This window comes from Trichoderma citrinoviride (genome assembly GCF_003025115.1).
Source record: "Trichoderma citrinoviride strain TUCIM 6016 unplaced genomic scaffold BBK36scaffold_10, whole genome shotgun sequence".
In the NCBI taxonomy this organism is placed as follows: Eukaryota; Fungi; Ascomycota; class Sordariomycetes; order Hypocreales; family Hypocreaceae; genus Trichoderma; species Trichoderma citrinoviride.
The window spans coordinates 1,560,081-1,576,515 of NW_020194718.1; the positions used below are offsets into that span (position 1 = coordinate 1,560,081).

General features: G+C 52.0%; 7 protein-coding genes and 1 non-coding gene across 8 annotated transcripts; 5 read left to right on the forward strand and 3 right to left on the reverse strand.

The window, feature by feature from the left end:
- The first annotated feature begins 3 nt into the window (after positions 1–3).
- BBK36DRAFT_t128 lies at positions 4–75 on the forward strand. The gene has a single exon. It is a non-coding gene; the product is annotated as a tRNA-Ala (tRNA).
- A 2,236-nt stretch (positions 76–2,311) lies between these two features.
- On the forward strand, positions 2,312–3,851 carry BBK36DRAFT_1135954 (TauD-domain-containing protein; the record flags this gene model as incomplete). Its single annotated transcript, XM_024892818.1, has 4 exons — positions 2,312–2,487; positions 2,535–2,701; positions 2,778–3,517; positions 3,560–3,851. Coding segments are annotated over exons 2-3 (896 nt in total), but the record flags the coding sequence as incomplete, so codon positions are not given.
- Positions 3,852–4,307: 456 nt separating this feature from the next.
- BBK36DRAFT_1170590 (MFS general substrate transporter) lies at positions 4,308–5,867 on the forward strand (the record flags this gene model as incomplete). Its single annotated transcript, XM_024895469.1, has 4 exons — positions 4,308–4,511; positions 4,603–5,138; positions 5,189–5,627; positions 5,700–5,867. The coding sequence occupies 4 exons, from the start codon at positions 4,308–4,310 to the stop codon at positions 5,865–5,867; spliced, it is 1,347 nt and encodes a 448-aa protein (XP_024748245.1).
- An 83-nt stretch (positions 5,868–5,950) lies between these two features.
- Positions 5,951–6,769, reverse strand: BBK36DRAFT_1123722 (S-adenosyl-L-methionine-dependent methyltransferase; the record flags this gene model as incomplete). The annotated part of the gene is made up of 1 exon (XM_024891096.1): positions 5,951–6,769. One exon carries the CDS (start codon positions 6,767–6,769, stop codon positions 5,951–5,953), a length of 819 nt encoding a protein of 272 aa, XP_024748246.1.
- Positions 6,770–8,136: 1,367 nt separating this feature from the next.
- Positions 8,137–9,799, forward strand: BBK36DRAFT_1170592 (glycoside hydrolase family 3 protein; the record flags this gene model as incomplete). Its single annotated transcript, XM_024895470.1, has 2 exons — positions 8,137–8,172; positions 8,234–9,799. The coding sequence occupies 2 exons, from the start codon at positions 8,137–8,139 to the stop codon at positions 9,797–9,799; spliced, it is 1,602 nt and encodes a 533-aa protein (XP_024748247.1).
- Positions 9,800–9,889: 90 nt separating this feature from the next.
- Positions 9,890–11,077, reverse strand: BBK36DRAFT_1177871 (acid protease; the record flags this gene model as incomplete). The annotated part of the gene is made up of 2 exons (XM_024896098.1): positions 9,890–10,809; positions 10,882–11,077. 2 exons carry the CDS (start codon positions 11,075–11,077, stop codon positions 9,890–9,892), a joined length of 1,116 nt encoding a protein of 371 aa, XP_024748248.1.
- Positions 11,078–11,840: 763 nt separating this feature from the next.
- BBK36DRAFT_1161084 (glycoside hydrolase family 20 protein) lies at positions 11,841–13,704 on the reverse strand (the record flags this gene model as incomplete). Its single annotated transcript, XM_024894343.1, has 2 exons — positions 11,841–12,269; positions 12,325–13,704. 2 exons carry the CDS (start codon positions 13,702–13,704, stop codon positions 11,841–11,843), a joined length of 1,809 nt encoding a protein of 602 aa, XP_024748249.1.
- A 1,691-nt stretch (positions 13,705–15,395) lies between these two features.
- Positions 15,396–16,332, forward strand: BBK36DRAFT_1177874 (hypothetical protein; the record flags this gene model as incomplete). The annotated part of the gene is made up of 3 exons (XM_024896099.1): positions 15,396–15,507; positions 15,566–15,836; positions 15,897–16,332. The coding sequence occupies exons 1-3, from the start codon at positions 15,402–15,404 to the stop codon at positions 16,330–16,332; spliced, it is 813 nt and encodes a 270-aa protein (XP_024748250.1). The 5' UTR covers positions 15,396–15,401.
- Between the last annotated feature and the right edge of the window lie 103 nt (positions 16,333–16,435).

Genomic DNA, 16,435 nt, shown 5'->3' on the forward strand with positions numbered 1-16,435 from the left:
ATTGGGCTCGTGGTCTAGGGGTATGATTTTCGCTTCGCATGTGAAAGGTCAGGGGTTCAATTCCCCTCGGGTCCAACGCGATTCTCCCGCCAGGGAGGTTTTCTTTTTTTTGCAATTCCATTCTGGTGCAATAAGTCGATTTGCATTGCGAAGGTGTTCGTCCTACCTAAACTTTCCCACTGTCTTTATTGGCCGCAGTATGAATTTCTTTGTTGAGTGTAAGAGGCGGGAAGACGTTTCACGATTGTTTAAAGTGCTTGGAATGCGCTCCGCCCCAATTTGTTCGCGCAGCTCTGAGAGCATGAATCTGTATCATAGGGCTCATTCTCCCGAAATAATACGCCTTCACTAACTTCATACTACATGCTGCGAACTGAGACGGCGGCCATGACACCGTCTGGCGCCTTGTGTCTGCGCACATATGTACCTCAGCCCAGCCTACGATCTGAAATTTGCCGGCGCCGTTTGAGTCTACAGCTATGCAAATGTTTTTATCTTGGACTTGTTCAGACGTACAGCGTTGCTTGGTGGAAATGATGGGGTCGGTGTTGAGAAACCACTATGTATCAGTGATGATGAAGGCAGTTATGGCGGAAGGCAGTTATGGCGGGAGGCAGATAGAACTTAGTCGATACTCTACCCAAGATTAAGTGTGGTCAGTGAAGCTAATGATGCATGCGAGGCTTACAACGCATACACTGCTCAACCTTTAGTCAATTGCTTATATAGACTTCCTTGTCCTTGCGATTTGATCTGCAGCTCAACGGTGTTGGGGAAAACCAATCACAAAGTGAGCGTTGTAAAGTGTAGGCAGTTACTGCTCCTCGGAGAGGGTTCGTTCATCATGAAATATGCACCAAGATATCGTATCCATGAAGTCTACTAATGACTGAGAATCTTGATCAGTGACATGCATGCAACTACAAGAGGGCATCAGGCAGCCATAGCCAGCCTACACCTATCAATGCGACTGATATTGGCTGATGTATGTGCGTAGTGGGTAATTCCAGTTTGCTGCAATCACCATCCGAGTGGTTGAATGATGCATACATGGATGCAATGCGCATGATTAACCGGTCGCCTGGGCTTCTGCCACACTTTATGTCCAACATCCCGCTCTATACAAGCCATAAATGACTTGCCAATGTTCCCGCTTGGCATAGCGGCGCGCGGTCTTGATAGATAGGGCACCGACTGCATGTCTTTTAAGCTCGGCTGCAATCTGTGGCCGCGGTAAAATTTCCCTCGAGAGTGTCAATATCTGTAATGAACGAGCTTGAAAGTCCTACCCGCTTGCGATGACTATTGTCATTATGATACAATCAAGACCATCTATGCCTCTTCCAGCTCCATCAGCTGAGGCTTGCATCGACGAGCAAGCACTTGTCGAACAAGCTGATGGCAGGCAGCAAAGAAGAGAACAGCTCGCCATCTGAAGGGTCAATGAGGCAATGGAGAGACCAATCAAAGACGAGATTAGATGTCTATATCTGTGCGTCGTTTGGCGCGCGTCTCGGCAAGGATCACTCCCGTTGTCCTGCTTGATAATGCAGGCCTCCGCTTTCGCAGCTTGACATGATCCGAGGTGTTCATCAACAGCTGAGTGATCTGATAACCCATCTTCGGCAATAGGGAAAGCTACATCTTGTGCATCAGGATCAATCTCGTCATCGAGCTGCTCGGTATGTCTGTATGTCTCGGTCTTGGCAGATGGCATCCTTCGTCATGTCCTCGTGATATGGCCCTCAGCTTTCACGTCTCTTGTCATTTGTGCGACTCTCATCAACCAATGCAATCGTAAGCGAATCGACTGGTGGAACACAATCTACTCCCTAAAAGAATTCAGAGCCCAAGAGCATTCGCAATTCGACTTTCCCTTTTGAATCACTTCCGTACAAGCGACGGTCCAGCTGTTGGTGGATCTGATAGCAAAACACCGGTCAATGAGAATCCCAGGGCATGACGAGATCCGTGTGGCCTCGCGATGACCCGCTGCCCGCAATCGGACAATCTGCAATTCGACTGGACATCCAGGGAATTAAGACGGAAACGTAATCAGCCAAGAATCAACAGCCATATTGCGTGCTTCATCCTCGTACAACTTCCGCAGCGATTACACTGTATAAGATGATGGCGTGATCCGCACTATCAATAGCATCAACAAGCTTACAGATCATCTGTGGTAGCGAGATACTACGGCGCACAGCGCCATCCGGCAGATGATACATGTACCGATTAACATTATTCATCTATTCGCGTGCCAAAAGTGATGATCAGACAGGTCCTCACACTGGATGATTGGACGATTCGCCAATTCGCCATAGAGTTGAAGATGCATGCCATCAAATGTGGGGGTGGGGTTGCCCGAGCCGATGGGAATGGGAAGCGATGGGCCGCAGGAGTGTAAGAAGAGGGGAAGAAGATGCAGGTTGGGCAGAGTGTATAAAAGGCAGGGCAGAGCCCAACGAGGACTGAGGATGCTTTTGCATTTGAGCAAGATAATTCTGGGATTGCAAGAAAAAAGATCTTTGTGATATAAGACACAATGGCTCCCGCTTTGGTTGAGACGACTACCACCACCAACAACGGACCGGTTCCGGCTTCCGTCTACAAGCTTGACCTTGGACAGTACAAGGAGATTGACCTGACGTACATTGACAAGGACGCCGAGGAGGGCAAGACTGACGGACCTGCTGCCAAGGTGAGTCTCGGCTTGCCTCTATATAACGGAGTGAAGCTCTGTTCTATATGAAGTACTCAAGCTCACCATTCTATAGTACCCTCACTATCTCCCAACATGGAACCCAGCTCAAAAGTACCCTCCCCTTACGCCCTTTGAGCACTACGAGCATGGAAAGGACGCCGACACCTCATACCCCAACCTCCTCCCTAGCGGAGTCAAGGTCACCGACCTTACTCCCCACATCGGCTCCGAAGTGAGAGGCATCCAGCTCTCCTCTCTCAGCGACGCCGGCAAGGACGAACTGGCCCACTTCGTTGCTAAGCGCAAGGTCGTGGCCTTCCGAGACCAGGACTTTGCCGACCTGCCCATTGCCGACGCCCTCAAGTTCGGCTCCTACTTTGGACGACACCACATCCACCCCACGTCTGGCTCTCCCGAGGGCTACCCCGAGGTTCACCTTGTCCACCGCGGCGTCAACGACAAGGGCCACCTGGACTACTTCAAGACGAGGACCAGCTCCGTGGCCTGGCACTCGGATGTTTCTTACGAGCGACAGCCTCCCGGAACGACGTTCCTCTACATCCTGGACAAGCCCGAGGTCGGCGGCGACACCATCTTCGTTGATGCCGTTCAAGCGTACAAGCGATTGAGTCCGCTGTTCCAGGAGCGTCTGCACGGACTCCAGGCGACGCACTCGGGCATCGAGCAGGTCAATGCGGCTGCGGCTCGCAACAGCATCAAGCGACGAGACCCCGTTGTTCACGCTCACCCCATTATCCGAACTCACCCTGCGACGGGCGAGAAGGCCATTTACGTCAACCCTCAGTGTAAGTCATGGAACACAGACGGAGCAGAATAGATGACCAACTAACATTTCATTAGTCACTCGTGACATTGTTGGCCTGAAGAAGGAGGAATCCGACGCCATCCTCAACTTCCTATACACTCATCTGGCCCAGGGAGCCGACTTCCAGGCCCGCGTTAGGTGGGAGGACCGGACTGTCGTTGTTTGGGACAACCGAGTGACTCAGCACAGCGCTCTGGTGGACTGGGACAACGGTCAGAGGCGACACCTTGCTCGCATCACGCCCCAGGCTGAGGAGCCTTACGAGACTCCCTTCCAAGGCTAAGCGAAAGAAAGGACTATGGATAAATGTGATTTTGTGACCATATTAGCGATATGACTTGTTGTTTACGGGCAAACATTAGCCTTGTACAAAAGAGACACTGAATAATAGTGAATGCGGATGAATGAAATGCTCGACTGGACGTGTCTTGCTCACCACCATGCAATGAGACCAAGTGATATGTATCAACTATATACCTACCTGCGAATACCAACCAATAGCTATTAAACCATGAGCTCAGTAACTCTTCCAATTAATTTAACCGTCTTTTGGCTTACTCATCCCTTCCGTCTTCGGCTCGTCCATACAGCGCTACCAACAGCTCAGCTCCAATTTTGTTCCCCATATCATGTCAACTGGAGGGCGCGCATCGAAAGTCTCACAGTAGATAGCGTACCGTCACGAAAAGCCGTTGCCAGTTGGCCCAAGATATATTGACCGGCTACCGGCGGCAAAGCTGTGAATGTGATATCGTCCTTTTTCCTCATCACTTTAATATGGCGACCTCGACAACTACCGCCGTTGAGCTCCTCCAGCTTCCCGTACAGACAAATCGGTTTCATAACAATGCCAACAGCGATGATTCTCAGAATGCCACGTCTGATGATGTGCTGGAGGCATCTCGTTTAGCGGACTCTGTTGTGCCGGATGGAGGCTATGGTTGGGTCGTCGTTGGTTCTTGTGCTATCATTTCGTGGTGGGTAGGTACCAGAATGTTCATACAATCTATGTTCAGATCTTCATGACGCTCGGGTAAAAGAACGTATAGAAACAATACTAATGATGTTATAGTTTGTCGGGATGGGATACAGCTGGGGAGTGATTCAAGGAGCTCTCGTGGAAAAGGGCCTTTCAACACCAGCAACTTTGTCATATGTCGGTTCCCTCGCCGTCGCCCTCATCTCATGCATGGCCATCCTCAACGCCCGCATCATCCGAGCCATTGGCGCCCAACGAACCGCCATGCTGGGAATCCTCCTCCTCGGCATATCCGAAATCATCAGCAGCTTCACAGTGTCTAACCTCGCGGGCTTATTCATCACTTCCGGCGTCACCGTAGGCCTGGGCATGAGCCTCTGCTTCATGGCTGTGTCTGCTACACCGGCACAATATTTCAGCAAGAAGAGGGGGCTGGCAAACGGCATTGTTTTTGCAGGAGGAGGCCTGGGTGGAGCGACGACGAGCTTCCTCCTTGATGCTGTAATTCAGCGACTTGGAACACCATGGGCGTATCGCATTCTTGGATTCGTAACGCTGGCAACTGGTCTTCCTGCGGCGTGGCTGGTCAAGGAGCGATCGCCAGTCAAGACTGCGTCCTTTGTTGAATGGTGAGTTGTTCTTATCTCTTGATGTTCGCTTTGCGCTTACCGCTATACAGGCGCCTTTTCCGTGATCTTGGATTCGTCATCATCTTCGCTGCCGGTGCGATTGCAACGTTTCCTCTCCTCGTCCCTCCCTTCTTCATCCCTCTATACAGCAGATCAGTCGGGCTATCATCATCTACCGGAGCTGGTCTCCTGGCTGGCTTCAACCTCTCATCGGCTGCAGGAAGGATTCTCTGCGGTTTCTTCTGTGACAAGTTCGGGGCGCTCAATGTCTTATTCTGCTCCCTATTGATCAATGCCGTCACCATGTTGGCACTGTGGCCTGCTTCCACGACTCTGGCTCCTTTGACTGTCTTCGTCGTTCTTAACGGTGCGGCGAACGGAGGCTTCTTTTCCACCATGCCCACCGTGGTCGGCAATGTCTTTGGATCTCAGAGAGTGTCTGTGGCCATGGCCATGATTGTCACAGGCTGGGGCGGCGGGTATCTGATGGTAAGCTCACCAGTCTTTTCTTATAAACACTCATCGATCTATCTATGCGGAGAGTTGACTCTGAGATACTAGGGGTCTCCGATTGCTGGATACCTGCTGGACGCCTATGGCGGAACAGGCAGCGGATTCCAGGCGTACAGGCCTGCCATCACATATGCGGGCTGCATGGGCCTTGGAGCTACGGGTCTGGTGGCATTTGCCCGATTGCGGAAGAATCGCTCGCTGATTGCAAAAGTTTGACGTGGTGTATATGGACGTTTGAAGTGATATGGAATGAAGTTATGCTACCGTTGGGTAAAAGCATGTAAATAGAACGCTCTAACTCAGGCGCGAACTGCAACCAGGAACAGGCGAGGATATCGCAACAAAACACTGCCATCATCGCAAAGAGGATAAAGTTCCTTCAGCTTCTCCAGGTACGCCGCCAGAAATCCCTCCTTCTGCTCCGGTTCAAGGGGATCAATAAACGGCCTCAATCCTGTTCCCTTGACCCATTCAACGATTTCCTGGTGACCGCCCAGCGGATGCTGGTAGTAGGTGTGCCATAGATCAACTGACGAGCATAGAGGCTTTAAGCCGTTGTAGAGCTCAAATGGCGTCTGGAAAGGTCCGAGAGAAGGCTTCAGACGTCCAAGTGTCTCTGACCAAGGGCCGTTCTCAGCAACCGCACGCATAGCCTTGTGAGACTGCTCAGTGTGGTTGTCGGGGACTTGGAATGCCAAGACGCCTCCAGGCTGAAGAGATGCAAGCAGCCGTCTGAGAATGGGAATCCGATGCTCATAGTCTATCCACTGGAAAACGGCGTTGGAAAAGATGAGGTCGACCGGCCCCTCTGGCGTATAAGTGTGCAAGTCAGCCACAGTGAAGTCTAGGTTGGGCAGCGCCTTGCGTGCGGTTTCAATCATGTTGGGAGACGAGTCCATGCCCAGAATATGGGCGTCTGGCCATTGTTTTGCAAGCACCTCTGTCGAGTTTCCAGGACCGCATCCAACATCGATGATGCGCTTTGGCGATGCCAGAGGGACTTGGGCAATGAGGTCGCGTGAGGGTCGAGTGCGCTGCTCGGCGAACTTGAGATACTGCGCTGCTGACCAGTCTTTGGTGCTTGCTGCTCTCCCTTGATTTGTTGCTTGAGTGGCCATTGTTCTGTTCAAGAGGCTTCTTGAAAGTTGACTGAGGCGACTGGAGATCATTTTGGTGGTGGATGGAGGAGAAACGGCTATTTAAGATTCAGCTCATCGATCTTATTTATGCGAATACTGGACTGTGCTACAGCTTACAGGCGCATTTATCGACACTTTAGATTGCTAATACAACATATGAGTCCTTTCATCCTAAGACTTGCTACATCATATCACCAGAATGCTCAGTCACGATGGCAGTCGATGAACATACGGTGCATTAATCCGAGAGCTGCTTCGGTTGTCCGAAACTAATTCCGGCGTTGCCTTCGGGCCCGAGAGCTCGTCAGAGGGAGTCCGAGGTCACGTGGATCGTGATCGTGTTTGAACCAACAAGTTTGAGGCGAATGACAGCTATTAAGACCGACAGAGTAAACTTACCTTGATCGATATGCCCATGTCTATGTAAGTCCGTTTCGATGCTTGTTGGGTATGAATAAGTGTTAGCCGCTGTCGCTTTGATACATCAAACATCCACAGAAAGCTCAGAGCGAGAAGCCATCCCCCCAAGAATAGATGAGCTCAAGTTGGTTTTGCTAGCAAACAAGTCGATATATGCATGTACGATACCCAAATCACCGACAGATTACTCCTTCACAATAATCTGTTCATCTGTTCCGCAGCTCTCTGCCAGGCCAAGATCATCTCCAAAGCTTCAGCAATTCCACACGGCGGCATGGCGACGATTACCCCTCCCGAAAAAAACACAGACATCTCCGTCGTGGGGCCGTTTGTCGCCAATTGGCGAGGTTGGGGTTGTCTTGACATGTCTGTCACTGAAACAATCCCAGAGTCGTGATATCAAGCAGTTGATAGCAAATTCTGATATCGAAGCATTACCTCGAGACAATTCTGATAGAGCAAAGTGCTCATCCCCCGCCAGCTCCTTACCACTATTGTTGGGGGTCAAGATTCCACGTTACATTAGAAGCCACTTTCTCAGCAAATCCGCTACCATTGCTGGTAAACCGAGCTTCTTGACCCCCACTGCCGGGAAGGATGACAGCATAGTCTATATCGGCCAACTCAAATGAGCAACTCTCGAGCAGCAGTTTCCGGGGAATTAGATTCAATCAAGACGATAAGCTTCATGCAATTTCGGCAACGGGATCCGAGACGTTACATAGTTCTGGTGCCCAAGTTGATGCCAGGCCCCGCATGTGGTGAATCCAGCTCAAGGGCTTCAACGCTGAACCGTCATCATCACTGACCTGGAAGCTGAGCCCGAAATATCTCCAGACGTTATATGAGATAGAAAGTATTATTAGCTTAAGCCGACTCACGGGAAAGAACTCGGCTCATACAACCACCAGTCCAAGAAAGCCAGAATGCCGTCGCCAGAGCAGCGCAAGAAAATCGGCCAGGTGAGACCTCTGGAGGAGACAGGCTTCCGTAGAACAGCTCGGACTGACGAACTGATGCCAGCTCTTTGCCGTTGGCTTCCATGGTCGTGAAATCAACAAGGAAATTACCACTCTGATCCGCGACTACGGCGTCGGGGCAATCGTTTTATTCAAGCGCAACGTGCTCGACGCCGCTCAACTCCAGGCGCTGTGCTTGGGGCTACAGAAGATCGCCAAAGACGCAGGCCACAGCCAGCCGCTCTTCATCGGCATCGACCAGGAGAATGGCCTCGTCACTCGCATTTCGCCGCCCATCGCCTCTCAGCAGCCTGGGCCGATGACTCTCGGCGCTGCTGGATCTCTGGGTTATGCGTATGAGGTTGCAAAGGCCACGGCGGAGATGCTGCGGTATTTCGGCATCAACATGAACTATGCGCCTGTTGGCGATATCAACTCAGAGCCACTTAATCCCGTTATTGGCGTTCGAAGTCCCAGTGACCAGGCAGAGACGGTGTCCAAATTTGCAGCGGCTTGCACAAAGGGCTTGAGAGAACACAAGGTCGTGCCGTGCATCAAGCATTTCCCCGGCCATGGAGATACAGCCGTCGACTCTCATTACGGATTGCCAGTCATCGACAAATCAAGAGCCGATATGGAGAAGCTGGAACTGATTCCATTCCGTGACGCTGTAGCTGACAACATCGAGATGGTCATGACGGCTCACATCTCCTTGCCACAGCTAGCAAAGAACGGTCTCCCCGCCACGCTATCGCCAGATACGATCGGAATTCTGCGAAATGAGTGGAAGTATGAAGGAGTCATCATGACGGACTGCTTGGAGATGGACGGCGTCCGCGCGACTTATGGCACCGTCGAGGGCTCATTGATGGCGTTCCAGGCTGGTGTCGATAATGTCATGATATGCCATACGTTTGATGTGCAAGCGGCAGCTGTCGACTACGTCTGCGACGCCATTGAAAGCGGGAAGCTGTCTCAGGAGAGAGTGGACCAATCTCTGGAGCGCCTCCAGAAGCTCAAGGAGAGGTACACGAACTGGGATATTGCTCTCCACGCGGAACCACCAGAGACGCTGGCGGCAATCAATGAGAGGGGAGAGAAGCTCGCTCGCCAGGTGTATGCAGACGCAACGACGCTTGTCCGGGCACAAGAGGGTCTTATTCCTCTCAAATCGACCACCAAGATTGCCTTTGTCTCTCCCGGGCCAGATGTACCCATCGGCGGAGCCGTCGACAGCGGAACTTTGCCCACGCGTGTGCCTTGGATCGCCGACACATTCGCAGAGCGGATTCGCATGAAAGGGGTTAGGGTTACAGACGTGCGATTCACCAGCTCTACTCTGACGGAAGAGCAGTGGAAACAAGTCGACGAGGCTGACGTCGTTGTTCTGGCTACCCGCAACGCTCGCGAGTCAAAGTACCAGAAGGAGCTTGGTCTTGAAATAGCCAAGAGACGGGGGTCGCGGCCCTTGATTTCGATTGCTACGTGTGCTCCTTACGATTTCCTGGATGATGCAGAAATCCGCACGTACATCGCCGTGTATGAGCCCACTGTCGAAGCCTTCTCGGCGGCCGTGGACGTTCTATTTGGAGACGCGCAGCCAAGGGGAAAGTTGCCAGTGGCTCACTAAGTTGCATAAGATGATGTCTTGAAATATATCTCGTTTCTGATGTCATTATTCATTCATAAGTACATGTTTGTCTCGCACATTAACGAGCGACTACTCAATCTTGACAATGTTCGTCTCGTTAGTATATTTGACCAGGGAAAACTCAATCGTCAGATCCTCATAATCGAACGTAAAGTAGACATTTCGGAGAAACGCATCGCCCATCAAGGTCCCCCACGGCGCAACAGGCGCAGTGCAAGTGCCGTCCCCGTTATCAATAGGCAGCGAACTCAACGGCACGCTGAGTGTCACTCCCTGGCCGAGATTCACAGCGATCGAGTCGTTGGACGGCTCACGGAACTTGCAGTCAATGATAAGATTATACGGGTCGGGGTTCGTGAGGCCCCAGTAGCTGGTGAGAGCGTCGAACATGTCCTGCTGGAAGTACCAGCCCGGAGATCCGGTATCCCACAGCGCATATGTGCCGTTGTCATAGGTGGAAGTAGTCGTAGTGCCATTGGAAAGCTGGAGTTCGACGCTGGATAGGCTGACCCAGTTGGGCTGGAGATTCGCCCCAGATGCTGTCGGATCAAGAACCTTCAACTTGTGAACGGGACCCTGACGCTTCGCAAGATCGATGCCACCGAAGAGCAGCGTACCTGTGGCATCCGGATCATTCGGGCCCAGATACACACTAAAGGCACGCCGAGAAATTGCGCCGTGCTCGTATAGCTGGTTGAGAAATGTGGGATATGTGTCGCAAGCAGGCGTCTGGCAGAACGCTCCGAGGCCGAAGATAGCGGTTTGCTGCGTGTTAATTGTGTACGAGGCCAAGTTCTCCTCCACAACGCCAAACATCATGTCATTGAGGGAGATGCCGCCAAACTGGAGAGTGTCGTTGACGAAGCTGCCGAAGCCGTGGTCGATGAGCATGTCGGTGTAGTCACCGTTGAGCCATTTGGACGTGGTGGAAGTTGTGTTGTCGTAGGTGCCATAAGCTGAGCAGTAGCCTTGCTGGCAGACGGTGTTGCCTGTGTCGGACCAAGGTCAGAGGTACTGTAGCATAGACGCATATATGTCTACAGAATGAGATGGACACTTACGTGGAGACTCAAAGGAGTACGTCGGGCTGCCCGTATCGGCAGAAATGACGGCCTTTTGTGGCGGATTGCCGACCTGGAATTCGACACCGTATGCGGTCTGATTCTTGATGCGCTGGAGCGGGACCTCAATCACGCCCTCAGGCAGAGCGGCTGCTGCGAGGGACGCGAAGGAGAGTGACACGAGCGGAGCATGCATTTTTGTCTGGTTGATATGCGTAGTTGAACTGATGAGCTTTGTCCTGATGTTGACCGACTCAAGTGCCAGGTCAGGTGGGTGGCGTTTGCTCTTATATCCCACTCTTTGTAAGGCGAGCAGGAGTTTTGGTCAGCTAATAGCCGTCGGGTGCCTGGGATCAGTAAATCCCTGAGAGCCCATTGCATCAACAAGAATGAATACGAGGTTCGATACTATTAATATTCAGTCGTTCTGCGGTGAGAATTCATCTACCAGGTGGTGATACACGTACGGAGTACGCGCCACGGCATTTCTCAGATGTCCCACACGATAGGTTGTAAGTCAAAACCCACGAATCGGGAATTTCGGAGAGAATCGACTCGCTTAGCTTTGGAAAAGGCGAGGTCCCAGCTTGCCCCTTTTACGAGCATCAAGATGAGTTGCCATTTCGGGTGGAATCGCAGCACCAGAGGGTATGGTGGGAGCAAAGTAAGGATAGTTGACGTGGGAATGACAGATTATTCGGCAATTGAAGCCGCTGCCCCATAATGCGGATTATCCCCTGCATTTCATATGGCTTTTCTATCCGCATGGGATATTTGACTCTAGAAGAATACAATGACCGCATCCGGGTAGCCGACTGCAAACTGCAGCTGGTCGTTATCAACAAATCGTATCATGTTGAACCCAAACCACTGTCTTACTGATATAGACAGTACCTTGTGGCCTTTACTCATCGTAGTCCTATCTCGGGAAACGATTCATATCATCGGGAAAACATCCCTCAGTAATTCCCGGACTCGCAGTTGTGAACATCAACTTGACTACACCACAACTGTGTAATCGGCGTCCCCCTCACCCCCCTCGCCAGCATCCGCTCCCGCTGTTCTGACAGTCTTGGCCGCGCGTCAATCTGCGATCGATTTGCGCCGTGCTCATCCGTCTTGCCCGACCACCAGATCTCTGCTGCAGCTCCTGCTCGCGGCCAGATGATGGTGTCCAGGCTGGTCGGGTCAATGGTCTCTGTCCAGACGGCCACTTCGCCGCCGATGACGAAGCTCTTGAGATCGTCGGATACACCGTCTGTAGGATCGTGAGAGTACATGAGCTTCCAGTTTTTGGTTGGGTCGCACCAATCGAGGAAAGGGTAGTTGTTATTGAAGGGGGCGCCGTTGGCAAAGTCAAGCCACTCTCCACGACCACAATCAAGGTACTGGCAATGAACAGTAAGCATTTAATACCACTAGAGAGGAGAAGAGGGCACTCACGTAGAACTGGTTGCTGCTGTCAATTACCTTGTGTCCGGCCTCGGCGAGCTTCTGAATCGCTCCTTGGCCGAGCCACGTCTGGGCAACAACATCCTTCCCCAGAGTCGCGTTCCAGTCCAGAATCATCTCCTCCCAGACCATGGGAACCAGTCCCAACTCACGCACTTTCTTGTGTGTGTGATCCAAGAATCGCTGCAACATCGGCTGCAGAATCTCAACATCGTTCGTGCGAAGTGCCGGATCAAGCAGCGAGTTGTTCGCCTTGTACTCGTCACCGCCGGTGTGGAAATAGGCCGAATACGGCGACAAGCGCGGAAGCAAATCGTCAAACAGCTTATCTATGAATTTCTCGACGTCGGTGTTGTTCAGCTTGAACGATCCACAGGGAGGCTGTGCGCAGTACCATTGCCACGGATTCACGCCATATGCGTTGCTGAGACCCGGATACGCCTTGTCGATTCCAACGTGGCCCGGCATGTCAATCTCCACGATCACTTGGACGCCTCGGTGGACACCGTACTCCTGCACGCTGGCGATATCACTCGGAGAATAAGTCAGGCCCTTGTGATAGGCGCCCTTCTCGGCCAGCAAAGGCAGAGAGGGGATCTCCAGTGGCCAAGACTGCGTATCAGTTGCGTGCAGATGCAACACGTTCATCTTGTTCATGGACAAGGCATCGATCGTGCGCTTGATGTCAGAGACTTCGAACCAGTGGCGGCCCACATCCAGCAGAAGACCTCGGTGAGGGTATTTGGGCTCATCACGAATCGAGACAGGCGCAAGCTGCGTGTACCAGGCAGTTCCAGAGCTATGCTTGAAAAAGAGCTGCGAAAACGTTTCCAGGCCGCGAAGAATACCAGTTGACGACGGCGCAACGAGGGAGGCGTGGCCCTTGGCATCGACGTCCAGCGCATACGACTCATTCACGGAGCCGCTCAGGGGCTTGAAGGTGTCCGGGCTGTCGTGCTGCGTCTGAATGATCTGCAGTGTCCGGATGCGCGTCCCATCAAGGTCCGGCTCAAAGTCCGAGTCTCGCTCCCGCAGCATCCACGGCACGAAGCCCTGCTGGAAGATGGCGCCAAAGGTGCGCGAGAGCCCGCCCTGGACGATGTCGCGGCTGGTGAAGTGCGGCCCGCTGGGCGGCACGTAGCCGGCCGTGTAGGCCACCTGTTGGTTATCGATCCTGGTCTCAGCATAGTCCCGGAGTCCGGCGTCATCATCATCAAGAGTCCACCGCACCTGTTCGCCATTGTACGTGACCTGGACCGTCTGGTCAATGAAGAGCGTGCCGTTGCCGGTCGATGAGTGTTTCGGCACGGGCCACAGAGCGGAGGCCGGGCTGCTGAGGGCCAGTGCGGCGACGATGGCCCTGTAAATCATCGCGGAGGATCCAAGGTGGGCTGACCGTGTGGTTTAAGGTATGTTATCAGGCCACACACGAGTCGGAGGGTGCAAACCAGGCCAACAGATCCGGGGACAGCCGCATGGAAGTAATTTAAATACACGTCGTCTCCCGCCCCTTGCAACAGTGATTCCGGTGCTGTCGTCCTTTGTCCTGGTCCGGGTGCCTGGGGATGCAGATACAGTGCAGTAGGATTCTCTCCGTATGTTACCCAAAGCTCCACGCAGATCAGTACATAAGTGCCGTTTCCCAGCTTCACCGATCCGGGCTCACGTCGTACAGCGGCTGCTCTATTAGTGTGAGTTGTGTTGGCGCGGAGCAGCGTAACGTTTCATCGACAGTCCGATATCTCGCGTTGGGAGCCGACTTGAGTTGAATCAGAGCTCTCGGCTGATGAAGCGACGGAGGCCAAACAAATGTGTGTCCGGAGAAATCGCATTAAGCTCGATCGTTGGCTGTACACAGTCTTCCTCTTCCTTGAGTGCCAAGAGTAGCACTTATTCATGCTCATGGAAATCCCGTCCACGTCCAAAATCGGCTCTATGCATGCTCGAGATGCGGAGAAGAATGACGCTGGATAAATTGAGCTCGCCGATCGCCGGCAGAAGCCGATATGGATGATAGTGATGGGGTAAGCTAACGCCTTGAAGCGGGTAGGACCTATCTCTGCATTATTAGCGGTCAAAGAAGAATCAATGGTGATGTTGGAAAGTTACACAAGACATTATGTGAGGATCCAAACTCTGTCGCGTAAACATACCGCGGGAAAGATAGAGCGACGCCTTCGTTTGCCAGCGAAGGTGCCCGGCTTATATCCCGGTAGCTAAAGATCGAGCTTTGACAGCCACCCGTGTGTCAATCAGGTCACTAAAAGTTTCGGCACAATAATACGACACCAGTTTATCTGGACTTCAAATGGCACCTCTGCCTTAGACTAGAATATGGGGACTTGTCAAACCAAGTAAAAGATCAAGGAAACGGTGATAGTACTGCCAAATAAGCCTCCTCATGCAGTCGTATCAAGCCATCATCGGGCTGTTGATCAGTCAAGGCAGTTCTCATTCTGGTAGTACAACCACTGTCCAATGTGTCCTGACCACTGGGCACCGTCACCGTCTGTCATAGTTGTATGCAAAATATCAGCTCAGCAATTTACCTCAAACAATGCGCGAAATCTTCAGCCCGAAATAATCCAGCATATGTCTTCCTCCTCCAAAGAAAGAAATACACTGCCAACGACCAATGATGGGTGAGGCATAGCAAATTACATCACATCGTCCTATCCCCCACCCGTCAGACCATATTTCTCCAGGCCACGATCTCCGATATGGCCTGACCCGAGAGATCATGCATATTCAGCCCAGCAGCTGATGAAAATGGCTCGGTTTGCATTGACTATTTTTGTTTTGCTAACTTAATATCCAAGTCAGTACCTTGAGCAGTCTCATAAATATAGCGGCGTAGAACAGTTTTGATGAAGCAAGAGAGAAAAAACTCATTCACGCGTCTCCTCGCATTGACCACGTTCGCGTCTCCTCGCTGCCTTACCCTACAAGAGGTGCCTTTGCCCGTGAATTTGGCAATTTGTCGATACAACTCAGCGATTGCGTCGAGCCTATCGAGCATTAAAGAGACAGATTCCTCATACATACCTAGAATTACATCAACAGTCGCCATGAACCCATACTCAAGGCCGATAAAACACATCCAGCGCGAGGACCTCTACACCAACCTCGAAGTCCGCATCCAATACCTCCACTCATTCCTCGACTTCTCGAGCCGTACGTAGCCAATAATAACAACCGAACTCACTTATGTACCTACATCTAACCCATACAGGTGACATTGACGCCCTCATTAGCGACTCCAAATACATCAAAGCCCTCATCCCCGCCGTCGTTAACATTGTCTACAAGAAACTCCTTCAGTACGACATCACTGCCCGCGCATTCACCACAAGAAGTACATCCTTCGAAGGTCCTCTCGATGATATCCCCGACGAAAACAGCCCGCAGATCCTGCATCGCAAGATGTTCCTGCGGGCGTATCTGAACAAACTGTGTTCGGACCCGAGTAAGATGGAGTTTTGGGAGTATCTTGACAAAGTCGGGTAAGTCTGCGCGCTATAAGGACATGACTTCACCTGTGACAATGCTGATCATAAATGTAGAATGATGCACGTCGGGCTCGGCAGAAAACACCCTCTACACATCGAATACGTCCACCTGGGCGCCTGTTTAGGCTTCATCCAAGACATTATGAACGAAGCCATCCTCTCCCACCCGCGCCTACACATCCAGCGAAAAATCGCCCTCGTCAAGGCCCTCAACAAGGTCATCTGGGTACAAAACGACCTCATGGCAAAGTGGCACGTCAAAGATGGCGCCGAGTTCGAGGCCCCCGACTCCGATATCGAGATTGAGCGCGAGGGTTACCTGCATGGTAAGAAGATACTGGAAGACGAAGATATGAAGGACAATGCAGATGGGAGTGGCTCGCCAGATGGAGAGGAGGGTAGGCCCAGAGGGCGAGGGACGTGTCCGTTCTCCGGGGTTTCGGCTGCGGGAGCGTCAGTCAGACATGATTCCGAAGAGATCACTCAATGAGTATAGGATAATTTGATGCTGATATTGGAATTGGATGGCTTATTATAAGTCATAGTCACGCGATTTCTCTTCGTAGCCGGTTTTTGTAACATTATTATCATAC